General features: G+C 32.8%; 2 protein-coding genes across 2 annotated transcripts; one reads left to right on the plus strand and one right to left on the minus strand.

Annotated features, from left to right (window-relative positions):
• The first annotated feature begins 1,334 nt into the window (after positions 1 to 1,334).
• LOC108340488 (protein RALF-like 32) lies at positions 1,335 to 1,984 on the plus strand. Its single transcript, XM_017577911.2, has one exon. The coding sequence runs from the start codon at positions 1,378 to 1,380 to the stop codon at positions 1,732 to 1,734; it is 357 nt and encodes a 118-aa protein (XP_017433400.1). The 5' UTR covers positions 1,335 to 1,377; the 3' UTR covers positions 1,735 to 1,984.
• A 1,372-nt stretch (positions 1,985 to 3,356) lies between these two features.
• LOC108322300 (uncharacterized) lies at positions 3,357 to 11,594 on the minus strand. Its single transcript, XM_017554340.2, has 3 exons — positions 11,445 to 11,594; positions 9,932 to 11,196; positions 3,357 to 3,696 (listed from the first exon to the last, which is right to left on the minus strand). The coding sequence occupies exons 2-3, from the start codon at positions 11,125 to 11,127 to the stop codon at positions 3,582 to 3,584; spliced, it is 1,311 nt and encodes a 436-aa protein (XP_017409829.1). The 5' UTR covers positions 11,128 to 11,196; positions 11,445 to 11,594; the 3' UTR covers positions 3,357 to 3,581.
• Between the last annotated feature and the right edge of the window lie 2,667 nt (positions 11,595 to 14,261).

The raw sequence follows: 14,261 nt of genomic DNA on the forward strand, positions 1-14,261 counted from the left end.
TATCCTGAAAATAAGAGTTACAATGATCCTTCCACATACCTTCGTAGAGAGAGAGAGAAGCCTTCTTATTCTTGAGTACTTTAGTTCATACTACGATGAAAATGGAAATATCTATACTGTTATAATTTGATGAGTTGATTAGTGTTTTTCTGTCATGTGTTCTTTTTGCAGGAACAAATAACAAACTCTATAATGACATGGGATTCAGTATTTTGCTTTGAAGCTAAGAAATTCTTACATCAAATAGCCACTTTTGTTGTCCCACAAATGTGTGCCATTAAATAATTTTTACATATATTCGAAGTATCTATTTTCAGATAGTATTTTGTTTATATTAGCCTCAACCGAGTCACACCAACACAGAGGTTAAGACGTTTCATATAATTGATGAGAAACACTTTCGAAGGTCCAAGAAATGCTATTCAAGATGTGAAGTTTCAAAGTGCCACCTTAACACTCTCAAATCATAGTTTTATTCTTGGCTTTGCTTGCCAATTCCACGAGTGAAATAATTTGAGGATGGTGTGAAAATAACTTAAGTTATGTCCATTTTGTTAGAGTGAAAGGAAATCCATATGGATCCCACCAACCAACTGTTGGTTTGAGGTGACAACATGAGGTTAGGAAAATTAGAGAAATATGAACCAAATATTTTAAATGTATGATTAAAGTCAACATTCACTCTCCTTTGTCTCTGTTCTGTCCTTTTGCTTTTGTCATGATAACTCCCTTCCTATAATCCTATTTACCTAACCCCACATTTGTTCATGTATGTATAAGGTCTTCAAGAAGAAACTTGGCTAAATAAGATAAGTAACATCATTTTCTGCTTCCTTTTGCACAATGTTTTTATAAACTTGAATTTTACAAACAATGGACAAAAATAAAATCCAACCTAACATCACAAAAACAATTGTAAGAAATTTTGTAAGGGATAAATTTAGTTTCAACAGTCATTAGTAAATCATATAAAGTAATCCTAAAATCTTAAAGTTGTAAATGTTTGTAAGTGTTTTTTTATACCACTCAACTTTTAATACTTGTATTCTTAACACCAATAAATTTTTTTGAATTAGTCTATATTTATAGTGCACTATTCACTTCAAACATTAGAATTTTCTCTTCAGACTTGATTTTGGAGAAAATAAATATTAGCAAAGGAAATCATAGTCTTCTGAGAAAAGAAAGCAAACCCATCTGTAGCACATGGAAAATAAGATAACTTATGTTGTCCAAAGAGTTTGGTGAAGTGCGCTCCATCAGCTTGTCACTAATGCAACTAGCATATTTTCAAAAAGGTGGTGCTGTCATATAATATATAATATTCTCTATATAGTGCTTCTTAGTGGAAGGTTGAAGGTGGAAGGAAAACAGAAAATGGCCTCAAAACCATCCACCATTGTTAGACTTTGTTTCATCTATTTGATATTCTTCAGCTTTATGCGTTTGAGCAGCTGCACTGTGCTCTCATTGACCAGTCATGTAAGCACATGCAATGGTTCCATAGCTGAATGCAATCAAGAAGATGAGCTGTTGATGGAGTCAGAAACAAGCCGAAGGTTTCTGGAGCAGAAGAAATACATTTCCAATGGAGCTTTACAGAGAGACAAACCAGTTTGTAATGGAGGTGGCTCTGGTGAAGCTTATAGTAACAGTGGAGGGTGTCTTCCTCCCCCCTCAAATCCTCATAATAGAGGCTGCTCTAAGTACTATCGTTGTAGGTCTGACTCTTGATTATGCAAAGAAACAATCTTTAAGGTTCATGAATCAACCCTTTTTACATAATCTTTATTTTGATAGGAACTTTCGAATTTGAAATTATAAAAAAATTCCAAATGGTTCTCTGGTAACTAATACTCTGAAGGAGGGTTCTTATCTACTGGCGGTAGGTATGAATACTGAATAACTGAGTATCACACTACTGCTTGCAGATTTAGTGTACTAAAACAAAGGTTAATTGCTATGGTTATACCAATTATCAGTATCTTTCTCTTCGTTCCATTATTCTAGCTCGAATTTAGTTTTTCTTTGTTTTTTAGTGGGATGGTTTTGTCAGCATATATATAAATGCAACCATAAGGTATAAATTGTAATTTGATAACAGACTTTGCAGTGTTATAAAGTAGGCATCAGTCATAATGGCAACATACACATCTTAAAACATGTGAAATACATAAATCTATGCTGTAAATGTCAAGAATTTAATAGGGAACAGAAAATTAAAGCATGTTACAGTATCCATTAAAATATGTTACAGCAACTCATCTTTTCAACCAAGTCTCGTGAACGAACTCGCAGCACACTATACTCTCTCTTCACAAAATGTTACGTACAAATGTATTTATATTTTTACCTTGACAATTACCAAATGTTTCTTACGCTCTTATTCTATTTTTCATTTATAAAAAGAACTAGCAAAAAAAAAAATTTTCTTTACTTTCGGTGCAGATATTTGAAAACAAATAAAAAAATCATGGCAGTTTTTAATTAAAAAACAAACAAAAATAATAAAAGCTGCATGTGAACCTTAATTTTCCCACATTCCACTCGGATACATTCTCGTTATCCTATCCTATACTTCCCTGAAACTTATTTCCGTTTAAATATGAAAGTACAAATGTTTAAGTTGATAGAAAAATATTTTTAAATACCTCCTGTTTTAAGAAGAATTGAATTCTTTTATCTAAACAATTTCTATTGGAAGTAGAGAGTCGCATTCATACGAGAATAAAGTAACTTTCTAAATCTGTTGTATCTTCCATTTTTTGATTATTTTAAAATTTAAAAAGTCTTTTATAGAACATAAAAAATTAACGTAACATATATTTTATCAAAGTTCTGCCCAGATAGGTTCGCTCCGAAAGAAAAAAAAAAACTTTTGAACAAAAGCCTGGAAACAAGTTACTTCCATTCATCCTCTATTTCTTTTATTTATTTATAATGGTATCGTCAAAATACGGCCTTCTCTATTGAAACTAATTATTGTAAAAACTTGCTTTGAATATAACTCGTTGTAAATGCCCAAAAAAGCTTTAGGATTTATTGATTAGGGAAATAACTCAAACAAACAAACAAGTACCAAGTTGGATACGAAATAACTTTCAATATACCCCTTTGTTTATCAAGACATGGAAGATTATGCTACATTTACTAGTGTTCTGGTACACCTATGGACACCGTCACGATAGTGCTATTTGTCGGAGTTCAAGTCAGTACGTTGTGCACATACAGTATGTTAACTTGAAAAACTGGCTCCTGAAGCATCAGCAAACTCAATAAAATCGTAATAGCCAGCCAGTAATAAAGTTAAAATTATGACAAAACAAAGAAAGGATGTCAAAGTCTTTAGTCTGGGCTGGCAGGATCTAAATCGGCTATGATTCATTAACTGAAGAAAATCAGCATAAACTAGTGTGAATTCCTGTCACATTCTGCATGAATGAACTACCTTCCATGATCTATGATAAACTAGTTTACGTTATGTTTAAGACAGCACAAGCTTACACGGGATAAGGACATCTTAAGTCTAGTAACGGAAACGACGAGATCTCCCACCAGCATAATTCTCTAAGTTCAAATTTTCATCGAGATTCCCAATCCTTCAATTTTCTGCTTCCTTTAGGTTTTGACATAGGCGCGTTCATTGCTGCCATTTTGTCATTATACTTTGCACGAAGAGGATCATTGTAAGTCCATCTGCATAACAAGTCAACAAGAATTTTAGAGAATAATATCTCAGAAGTGAATATTTGAGTATAAAATGCTGCTTGCAGTAGTAATAACTAACAAATAAACCTTTTTTTTTTCAGTGAAACAGAAAGTACGGAGGTTAGTATTCTCGGAAATGGAGATAGATCAGGCATAAGAAAAGTAAGACATCGGAAAGCTGATGCAGAAATTTCTTTGACAACCCAGAAATTTCTATGTAGGAAACCTATCTAAACTCTTCACTAACACACACCAAAAAACAAGAAAGATAGTAAAACAAAGTAATTCTATTATTAATTCCTTCAATCTATACAACCAAAACCTCCAAGGAAGCCAAGTTCCCCTACACAAGATAAATGTTTCCTGTCTATACAAAGAATCAAACTAAAACTGACTATTACAAAAATACACTAGCTCTTTATAAGAGCTCTTTTCCTGCCACTAACTGTTATTACAGTTATACCTCATTAACTCTCCTAACCTCATCATTCCCTCTTCTCTTTCTCACATAGACTCTCCATATCCTATCAGAATATATCTTTGTCTACACATTAATTTCAAAGCATAACTTTTAAATGTAATGCTATACTCTCTCAAAATCACAAAATTACAAAAAACCAAATGATAAAAGTGAAACTTAGGTACTATAAAAAACAAACACTTGTGTCAAGATCTTACTAAACAATATATGATAAGTAGGTATGTGTTAAAAAAATGAAGAAATGAAGTTTTGATGATGTCCAAATCAAATGTCAAGCAACTACTTGAAAGAAGAACAAATGAAGACTTGTATCATGTTAAAAAGCTTTTGTAATAAGTAATAAAAGTGTATCGGACTTAGGTTTTAAGTAGTTTTTAATTCCACGTAACTTTGATTTGTAAAAATGCATTTAGAGTAGAAAACGTAATGAAAGAATCGATTATTACAAAAGATAATCGATTAGTGATAATCTATTAGCACATGAAATAATCGATTATCACAGACTATTTTGGAAAACTCTTCGGTTCTTAAAATAATCGATTATCACTCCGAGCCATTGGAGCTTTTAGCTGTTTTTAACAGTTAGTGTTAGGTTCTTGAGTAGGAAACCTAATTAATCACGATCATAGTAGGCAGAAAAGATAATGATGAAAGAATGAATTTCTCTTATTAATAGTAATAGAATTTTGTAAACAAAGGATAGTTGGGAGCATAACCTCCCTCACAAGACTGTAGTCGCCTGTTAACAAACTCAATAATCAAAACATACCCCAAACAATAGACTCTAACCCTATTTCTTTTGAATATTTCCTGCCCATCTTCTACGGAATATTTTCCTAGAATATAGCCTTATTTACTATAATTATCTTATACTGAATATTTCCCTATAATATAGCTCTATTTACTATAATTATCTTATATTGAATATTTCTCTTAATATAGCTCTATTTACTATAATTATCTTATACTGAATATTTTCCCATGATATAACTCTGTTTACTATAATTATTTCCCGCCCAGCCTCACTGCTACAACAGTTAGGATTCTTCAATCGATCGGCTCCAGTTCTTCAGCCGTTTGGCTCGATTCTTCGTCGCCTTCCACCATTCGGTGCTCTTCTTCTTCTCCTCTACCGCCTTCCACCGTTCGGCTCAACCTCTCCCTGCTCTTCATCGTTCAGTGTCCTTCTTCTTCTCTCATATACTTTCTTCTTCTCTCGTATACCTTCCAACCCCTAACAGTTAGACTATCCGTTAAACTTGTCCTGTAGTTAATAATCAATTACCAAGTATGATAATCGATTATTACAGACAGAATGATTGAAATCGATTATTACACGCAATCATTCCATTACGCAGCCTCTGACAGAATGCACTTTGATCTCCCACACAGCTCCATTTCTTGGAACAGCACAAAGTAGTGGGTTCAATCATCCAAGTAGAACTTTCTCAATTTCTATTAACATTATCCTAAAAGTCCATTGAATCAACTCTAAGAACCAACATTACTATGATACTATGCATGACAATTTTCAGAAATTTTTTATAAACTAAAATGACTCTTGCCTACAAACTAAAATGACTCTTGCCTACAGATAAAGCAAAGAAATAGTAGGTTCCTTTCCAAGTGCACCCGCTTGAACATTTAGAACAAGGAACAGGCACAAAAATCTTCCTAGCCATTTCTTCATTCAGAAGCAAAAAGAGAGATCGACTTGAACATTCAAAGTAAGAGTGAACTAACCCAGTTACTGCCACTTTTGGCAGACACAATCTGCAATCATTGACCCTCTTTTAGCTACTCTGTTACTCCAGCAAGGTATACACTCAAAAGTTTGTAGGAAATCACTTAAAAGTGTGGGTGCAAGGACCAGAAGGAAAGTACTAACAACATACTCTAAAGGAAATATCATCGAGAGTCTATACATGATCTGAATTTTATTACATAATATTTAAATCCAAATGCATGTATGGTTCTGTTTTGCCATGTCTGTTTTTTTTGTGGACTTAGAATATTGCTAAATGCAGAACACAATTTTCTTCAGCAGAAAGGTGTTTGAAGGACAATATTATGTCATGGCCAACATGGCCAACAGAGGATACAAGGTCAAAGTCAACAAGTACAAGAGTATAGAGGAATTTTTCAACTTCACCAATGTGTCTAACTCTAAATTCCTAGTTTCAATGTGAAAATGGATGGCCAATCAAAATATAGGGAACTTCTAATAAATATATTAAATACTGAAAATTCAGTACATTATTATAGCATTTATCCAATTACAGCCTAGGAGTGTACGGGAGAAAGGAAAAAGAAAGTAGGTGTCTAGCTATAATAATAGATGCACATATCTTTCAAATAAAATGCACTATGAAGGGCTAAAGACATATAATAGCTATTATATCTTCAAATCAAATCCCCATTAATGTAAAATGTTCAGAACTATCATAGAAGAGAAATGGTGAGAATGATGTTACTAAACAATAGGGTAATCATCACCATCATCATCAATAACAACACTATTATCATAAATTAGGATATTCAGTTCATGGTATAAATCATAGATCTCACTGGGATAGAAACAATAGGTAACTGCAGTATATAAGTAGTAGCTATGTATGCTCCCAAATTACTGATTAAAAGGCTAGACCAAGGGACAAGTACAGCCCAAGACTTAAAATGCATTTTGACATTATTTTTACACCACTCATTGTTTGCAAAATTGGTCATCCAGGGTAGACCCAGCATAAGACCTGACATATTTGAAACAAACAAGCCTGACTCACTCCCAAAAACTAGCTCAAGGAGGAGGAATACTCAAGTCTTACACAGAGTATTACGGCTAAATTCTTAATTAATGTGAGACAAGGTTGTCAAAACCGGTCAAGTCACTAGACAAAGTAAAGTCAACCAAACCAATTTCAATAAAATACTATTATTTTAAAATTTTCAATATAATAATACAATATATTAACCAGTATTAATATAAAATAATACACACAAATTCATATGTAAGACCCTAAAAAATTTAATTAAGCAGAATAATGAAAATGATGAGTTAAGTTTAAGTTATACTTTTTGGGATGAGTAAAATAATCAAACGAGTTAAATAATTCATTTGTTTAGAGTACTTGGGTAACCTATCGAAGGTATTTGGTTCAACTCCTACCAACAATGTTTTTTTTGTTTAAGAAAATTTCTAAAATTTATTTTGGAATATTTGTGAAGTTCGGCTTGTTTCTTTGGTTTTGAGGAAAGTAATAAATGTGAAATAAGACCTAAAGTAGTGATTAGGGTTTTTTTAAGTAGAGGCTTTGGGATATTTTATATGTTTGGGACAATGTTGTTTGGGAGTTGGTAGGGTAAAAGGAAAACACAGAAGTATCAAGGGTTAGAAAACAATCCAAGTAATGGGAGCTAACTAGTTACGTGATTTGTTTTTCTTTCATAGTTATCTTGTACTCAATTGCAGTTCTGATTATTATGACTTGATATTATTATTATGAAAATCATTTTATGGGTATCTGGAAATATTTGGTACACTGTGTTTATGATATTATGTGGGATGAAAAATTATTATTTTGTGTGGATTAAAATTGGTGTGCAGTAGTGGCAAGATATAAAATATATAAATGTGATTTAAGATTTTGGGGGATTTTGGCATTTACCATGAATTGTTTGGAAGTAGGCAGCTGCGGAATTTTATTTATTTGACTAATATATTGGCACATTTGCTGTTTTTATTTTGTATAAAAGTACTCTTGGTTTTGGTATTAATTTAATTCATAAGGCATATAAAAATTAAAGTTTGATTGGTTTTGTTCATGCGTTTTATTATGTATTTTTGTATGTAGAGTGATGAGCTTTTTATATATTGGGAGCAGAATATATATACAGGTTTTTGTTGCATACTATTAAGAAGTGAACTTTAAGTAAAACTCAACCTCACAAAATCGGCTTATAAGATGAAGTTTGCACTCACATATATATTCTAAATTAGTCTTATCTCTAGTCAATGTGAGACTTTCAACACACACCTTACACGCCGAGGTATATATATCTCGTGTGTAGAACTAAACATTAATGATGGTCCAATAGCGGATAGAATGATATGTCTAAAAACACAAATTTCGTTAGGATAGACTCTACTCCATGGCTTTGATACCAGAAGCAAAACTAATACATCATGTTTAAGGTTGATAATAACAAATCAAATCTGTTTGCAACCACTGTCTTAGAAAACCAACCTTTCTACCAGCCAGTTTTATCCCAATTTGAATCAAATCCAACTTTCATGAAATTTTGGACTGGATATTCATCGGTTCCTGGTTAAACAAGTCAATCCGGTCCAATTCTAACAAATCTGATGCCAGACATCTTACCAATATTAAGGAAAAAAATAATAGAGTATAAATTAGGCCTTGTTCGACTAAATACAGATGTGAACATATTGTAGTGTAAAGCATGCAATGTAACAGAACATTGGTGATGTATTGAGTTAAACATTTTAGATAAAATGAAGCATGAGCTGCTAATGAACAACTCATTTAAGTTGTGGCATCCAATATGATCCCTTAATGTCTAGCTAAATTCACAAAAAGTATTAATCATGAAGTGGCAAACAGATAGAGAATACATGGGTGTCATTGGAAAGTTTCAAAAGGTACATTCTACAAAATGAATTCCAAAATAATAAAATAGGATTTGTAAGATGGCATAATTACGCTTAGTCTAACTGAAATATTCCAGTTAACTATTTTCCTTCCAATCAGCTCTCATTCATCAATCTCACTCTCATGCACAATCAAATTGCTTGATAAGCAAAACGATAGGTAGCAGCAAGTAAGAATGACTAAAATGTCATAATTAAGCGTAAAAATATTTGTATTTCAGGATCAGGTCTTAATCAAGGGAGCTCCGATCGTGGTATGTTCTGTGTATAATGGGAAAATAATGCAAGAGATTACCATGCAGTTTCGAAAGGGTATAGTCACTCCCAGCCCAAGCCTAATTTCAGTATATCTTCTACACAACCTTCTTGGGTATATATTTTCTCTCCAACAAACCAACAAGCACTCCTCCCAGGCTCTACTGTGAGGTTGAAAGTTAGTTATCTCTTCTAAAACTGCATTCGTACACCACACTTTTTGCCTATCCGTAAACAGCCATTACTAAGTGATCTTCGGCTTTGAGGCCACATCACAAAACCATTCTTTTTAAAATAATAATTCAACTCTTCTGATGAGTGATGACTTGTGAAGTTATAAGCAGTAAATATTACTAAATCATGAGAAAAAAATTATAAATTAACAATAGATGAACATTTCACTTTTGACCTAACCCTCTCAATATCATTCCAAGAATGCGAAAGTTATGTGAGAGAACATTTTGAAGTAAGGTGAAGTTCAGAAGTTCAGAAGATAAATACGAAGAGATATGCTATATATATATATACACACACACACACACGCACACAGGCACACAAACGTGAGCGCACGCGCGCGCGCACACACACACACACACACACACATATATATATATATATATATATATATATATATATATATATATATATATATATATATATATATATATATATATATATATATATATATATATATATATATATATATATAGCTTTCTTGGGATAAAACAACAAAAATATTATCAAGGAACAGAACAGGCAATTTTATCTACAATGTTTAACTCTTCTTGAAAGAAGAGAAGATTGGAAATTGAACTTACGGGTTGTTCCAATCAGTTGTATCCTCATTGACAAGATGGGTCCATTTAGTTCTTCCACTACGACCAAAGTGCTTGACTTGCATAACCTTGGGTAATATTGTCTTGTCCATTTTATCCTCCCCAGTTGGAGCAGAGAAATCACGTGTGAAAATACCATCAGATCCAACAGTGGAAGCCCTATCGTCAGATTCAGACTGGAAGAAAGCTCCTTTGTGATAGTATTTCTGCATAAATCTCCACTTCTGCTTTGGTGGTGGAGCAGGTTTCGGATTCTTCCTTTCCCACTCCCTCCTCTCTTCCTCTGTCATGTTTCTCACCCGCTCAATCTCTTCTTTTTCCTTCAACATTGCCTCCCGATCCTCCCTATCCCTCTTGATCCTACCAATCTCCCTAACTTTCCAAGCCTCATACTCCTCAGCCTCATTGACTTCATCATCAGTATCCACATCAGCAATGTTGGCCTCCATTTCCAAGTTTTTCTGGATTTCTTCATCCTTTCGGATCTCCTCAACAACAATCTGCTTTGTCTCAATCCTTCTTTCCTCCAACCTCCTCTTCCTTGCATCTTCAAGTGCCTGTTCCTCAGCCTCAAGCCGCTCGCGCTCAGCAATGGTATCTCTCTCAGACTTGGGAACAAAAACAGGCTTCACCATAGCCACTCCAGTATATTCCTCATCAGAGTCAGTCTCATACTCAGATTCCTCCTCCTCCTCCTCCTCTTCCTCCTCCTCCTCCTCTTCCTGAGGTAGCGCCTCTTCCTGCTCTCTATGAAGCAACTTCTCTTTGATCAGCCTCCTTCTTTCTGCCAAAGCATTTTCATCTTCTTCTTCCAATTCCAACCCTTCCTGCCTCCTGGCCTCCTCTTCAATGGTGGAAACAATCTCAGCTTGCCGAATGCGGCGATGATCAGCCCTCACCTCCTCCCGGTTATCTATCCGACTCTCAGCCAATCGCCGGAGCCGGCGATCATCTTTTCTAACTATAGCAGTATCTTCCTCGTGACGAGGAAATACTTTCTCCAAGGCAGCTTCCCTGGAGGGTCTAATATCGGCAGGGGCAATGTCTTCATTCTCATCATCAGCCCATTCAGGAACTTTACCAGGCCAATAACGCTGAACTTTTGTTTGCCCAATTTTACCTCTCAGCTTATCCCTAATGGCTATTACAGTATCACTAACACCCGCTGTCACCGACATATTTCTTCCTCAATTGAACGCCACTACAAATACCAACAATCTAGTTTCGATTCACTTCTCCACCAAACCCTATTTTGCACGTAAAATGGGTAAAACATGTATACAGCAACAGAATTTTCCAGATAAAGTACAATTCCAAGAAAGTGAATAAATGAATGAAGGAACGCAGAAAAAAAGGATATGGTGAATGATAAATTTTGATTTGCGAAGAATTTGAAAGCGTAACCCAGAGAGTTCGATTCAAAATACTAACATGAATTGATAGATAACAGAAGAAGATACAGAAAATAGGGGCGATAAAAGTTTCAAATACTTACAGTCACAGAAGCGGAAACCCTCTTCCTCGTTTGAAGCAGCCCCCAATTTGTTCTGTGAAACTCTTATGAAATTGATTTGAAAAATCTGTAAATATTATTATTGTTCGGAAATTCATCTCAAAGTAAATAAACATTAAATTCAATACCCGAATTCTCAAACTAAAAATTCTATCTCCATCTTTATTTTTATACTCTAAAATATAAGATTTCATGCATATCTCAAAATAATAAATATTTAAATAATATTATAATGATATAAATTTTAAATTAGAATATCAAATAACAATTTAATAAAACTGAAAAAATACTAAATAATAATGGAATAAAATTCAAAGAGTCCTTTATCAATTTTACAAACATTAAATAAAATCGATAAAATTAAAAGGTATCTTTTTTTTAAAAAAAAATGAATAACTAAATAAATATTCAAGTCACTAGAAGACAATTTACAAGAACTTTGAGTACTGCATTTTAATCAGTTTATTTTATTGGTATACCCTAATCTCGTAACTGTATTGTATTTATTGAATGTGGAAATTTCTGTCAAAACAAGTTCAAACAATTGCACATGGACGACTTCATGTATTATCTCCAAATTACAGGATTGACAAATTTGGTGAAATTAAAAGTAAATTAAAGTTATTATAGTAATTATGTATATACTGTATAAATTTAATATTTTGACAAAATACAGTCAAGTAAACTTCGTGTTTTTGTTTCATGGACTGATATTATGTAAGAGTGTTATTTTTTTTAGTGAAATTAATATTTTATCTTTTTGCATATTATTAATTCGTATTTTAATTTGTATTTGTACTATATAAAATATACCGATCGGAGTTTATGGTTATTTATCAACGGTTAACAGGTATTTATAGGTCAGATTGTCGTACACTTCCCAAATATCGTATTAATAATTGATTATTGAGTTTGACTGCCTAAACATGTATTGTGTTAATGGTTAATCAATGTGATTGGCTGTCACAAGCCCTATAAATATACGATTTAGGTTCAGGTAAAATAACATTGATTTATCCTAATAAAATAAATACATTTTGAAAAAATATATCTGACTTGAGTGTGGGAGTGTCTTCTACAAGTCAACAACACATTGGAGTGCATTACGTTCTCAGAGAGGATTGGACGATCGAAAGAGAGCAAAGCAAGGAAGGACGACCGGCCCTCGAACCAATTTAACTGAAACATTTGGCGTCCACCGTGGGACCAAGCGGCATCCCCATGAAACCATAAGAAACTAGATGAGCGCTTGGTCTCGACATTACTACTTTGGATCAATACTAGGTTAACTAGATGAGCGCTTGGTCTCGACATTACTACTTTGGATCAATACTAGGTTTTGCACAAGAGCAAAAAATTCCATAATAATTTCTAAAAACATGTCTTTTGTTTTGAGAACTTTCAGACGAGGCAAAAAATTAAATGCCTCTGCAAAATAGAAGATTATAAAATATTAAATATTTTGTTTTACCCATGTATATTTTTGTTTTTGTGAGTAAAAATATCCTGGAGAGGAAGGTTCAATCCTTTACCACTTGGTCAGTTGGACCACCAAAGTTCAACCTTGTCAGGTTCTAATGGTTTCTCATTATAAAAATAAAATATTCAATATTTTATTTAATGCATATTTTTGTGAGTAAAAATATCCTCCACAGGAAGGTTAAATCTCTTACAGCTTAGTCACTTGGACCACCAACTTTCAACCTTATCACGTTCTAATCGCTTCTCATAATAAAAATAAAATATTGAATATTTTGTTTAACACATATTTTTGTGAGTGAAATATCTTGCACAGAAAAAAGTTCCAAACTAAAAAAAGTTCTAAATCGAACTCCTAGCATCTACAACTCAACCTAGGAAAAAGTTCCAAAGAGAACTTGTAGTATGTACTATATGGAATATATCGATCAGAGCTAATGGTCATTTATGGGCTTTTAGCCGGTATTATTGGGTCAAATTGCCTTACGCTTTACAAATATACGGTAATAATAATTGATTATTAGGTTTGATTGCCTAGAAATATACTGCGTTAATGGTTAATCAATGTGTTTCGTTGCCACAAGCCCTATAAATTTACAATTGATGTGCAAGTAAAATAATTTTGATATATCATAATAAAAAAATGACCTCTTTGAAAAAAATATCTGACTTGAGCGTCGGAGTGTCTTCTGTCGTTCAAAAGTCCATAAGAGTGGATTGCGTTCTAGGAGAAGATTAGATGATCAAAAGAGAGCAGACAAGAAAGGACGACCGACCTTCGAACAAATTCAACCGAAACATTTTGACCATTAACTCTGATCGATATATTTTATATATTACAATATTGTTATATAATATTAATTTATCTTTAAATAGTTTATTTTTTATTTTAAATAAATATACTTTTATTTTAGCTTTACAAAGTGAAACCTTTTATTCGATATGGTATTATTAAGATACGAATAAAAATTTAAAATATCCAAACTACTCGGTTAAACAACATAAAGCTATAATAAATAATTTAAATAATAATATAAGATTAACTTTAATTATTGATTGTATTCTTAAAAATATATTGAGAAAGAGATAAAATCATTTAAATAATTATAGTAAACCATTTTGTCTCTTATCATAATAAAATAAATCTTTTTAAATTAAAAAAAATAAACTACTTTGAATACATATTTTTTTAATTATAATAAGTTTTCAAAGTTTTACGTTATCTCCACAAATAAATATTTTCGTCTTTGACAATGAAATTTCTAGTTTTTTCTCCTAAAACCTCGTTAAATTCTAAAAAACCAAAACTTTCCAAAATAA

Source organism: Vigna angularis, chromosome 1 (assembly GCF_016808095.1).
Source record: "Vigna angularis cultivar LongXiaoDou No.4 chromosome 1, ASM1680809v1, whole genome shotgun sequence".
Lineage (NCBI taxonomy): Eukaryota > Viridiplantae > Streptophyta > Magnoliopsida > Fabales > Fabaceae > Vigna > Vigna angularis.

Coding starts and splice junctions, on each gene's coding strand:
- LOC108340488 (XM_017577911.2), top strand. CDS start 1,378: ATGGCCTCAAAACCATCCACCATTGTTAGACTTTGTTTCATCTATTTG.
- LOC108322300 (XM_017554340.2), bottom strand. CDS start 11,127: ATGTCGGTGACAGCGGGTGTTAGTGATACTGTAATAGCCATTAGGGAT. Junction 3,697..9,931: donor ACAACTGATTGGAACAACCC/GTAAGTTCAATT, acceptor CTTGTTATGCAG/ATGGACTTACAATGATCCTC.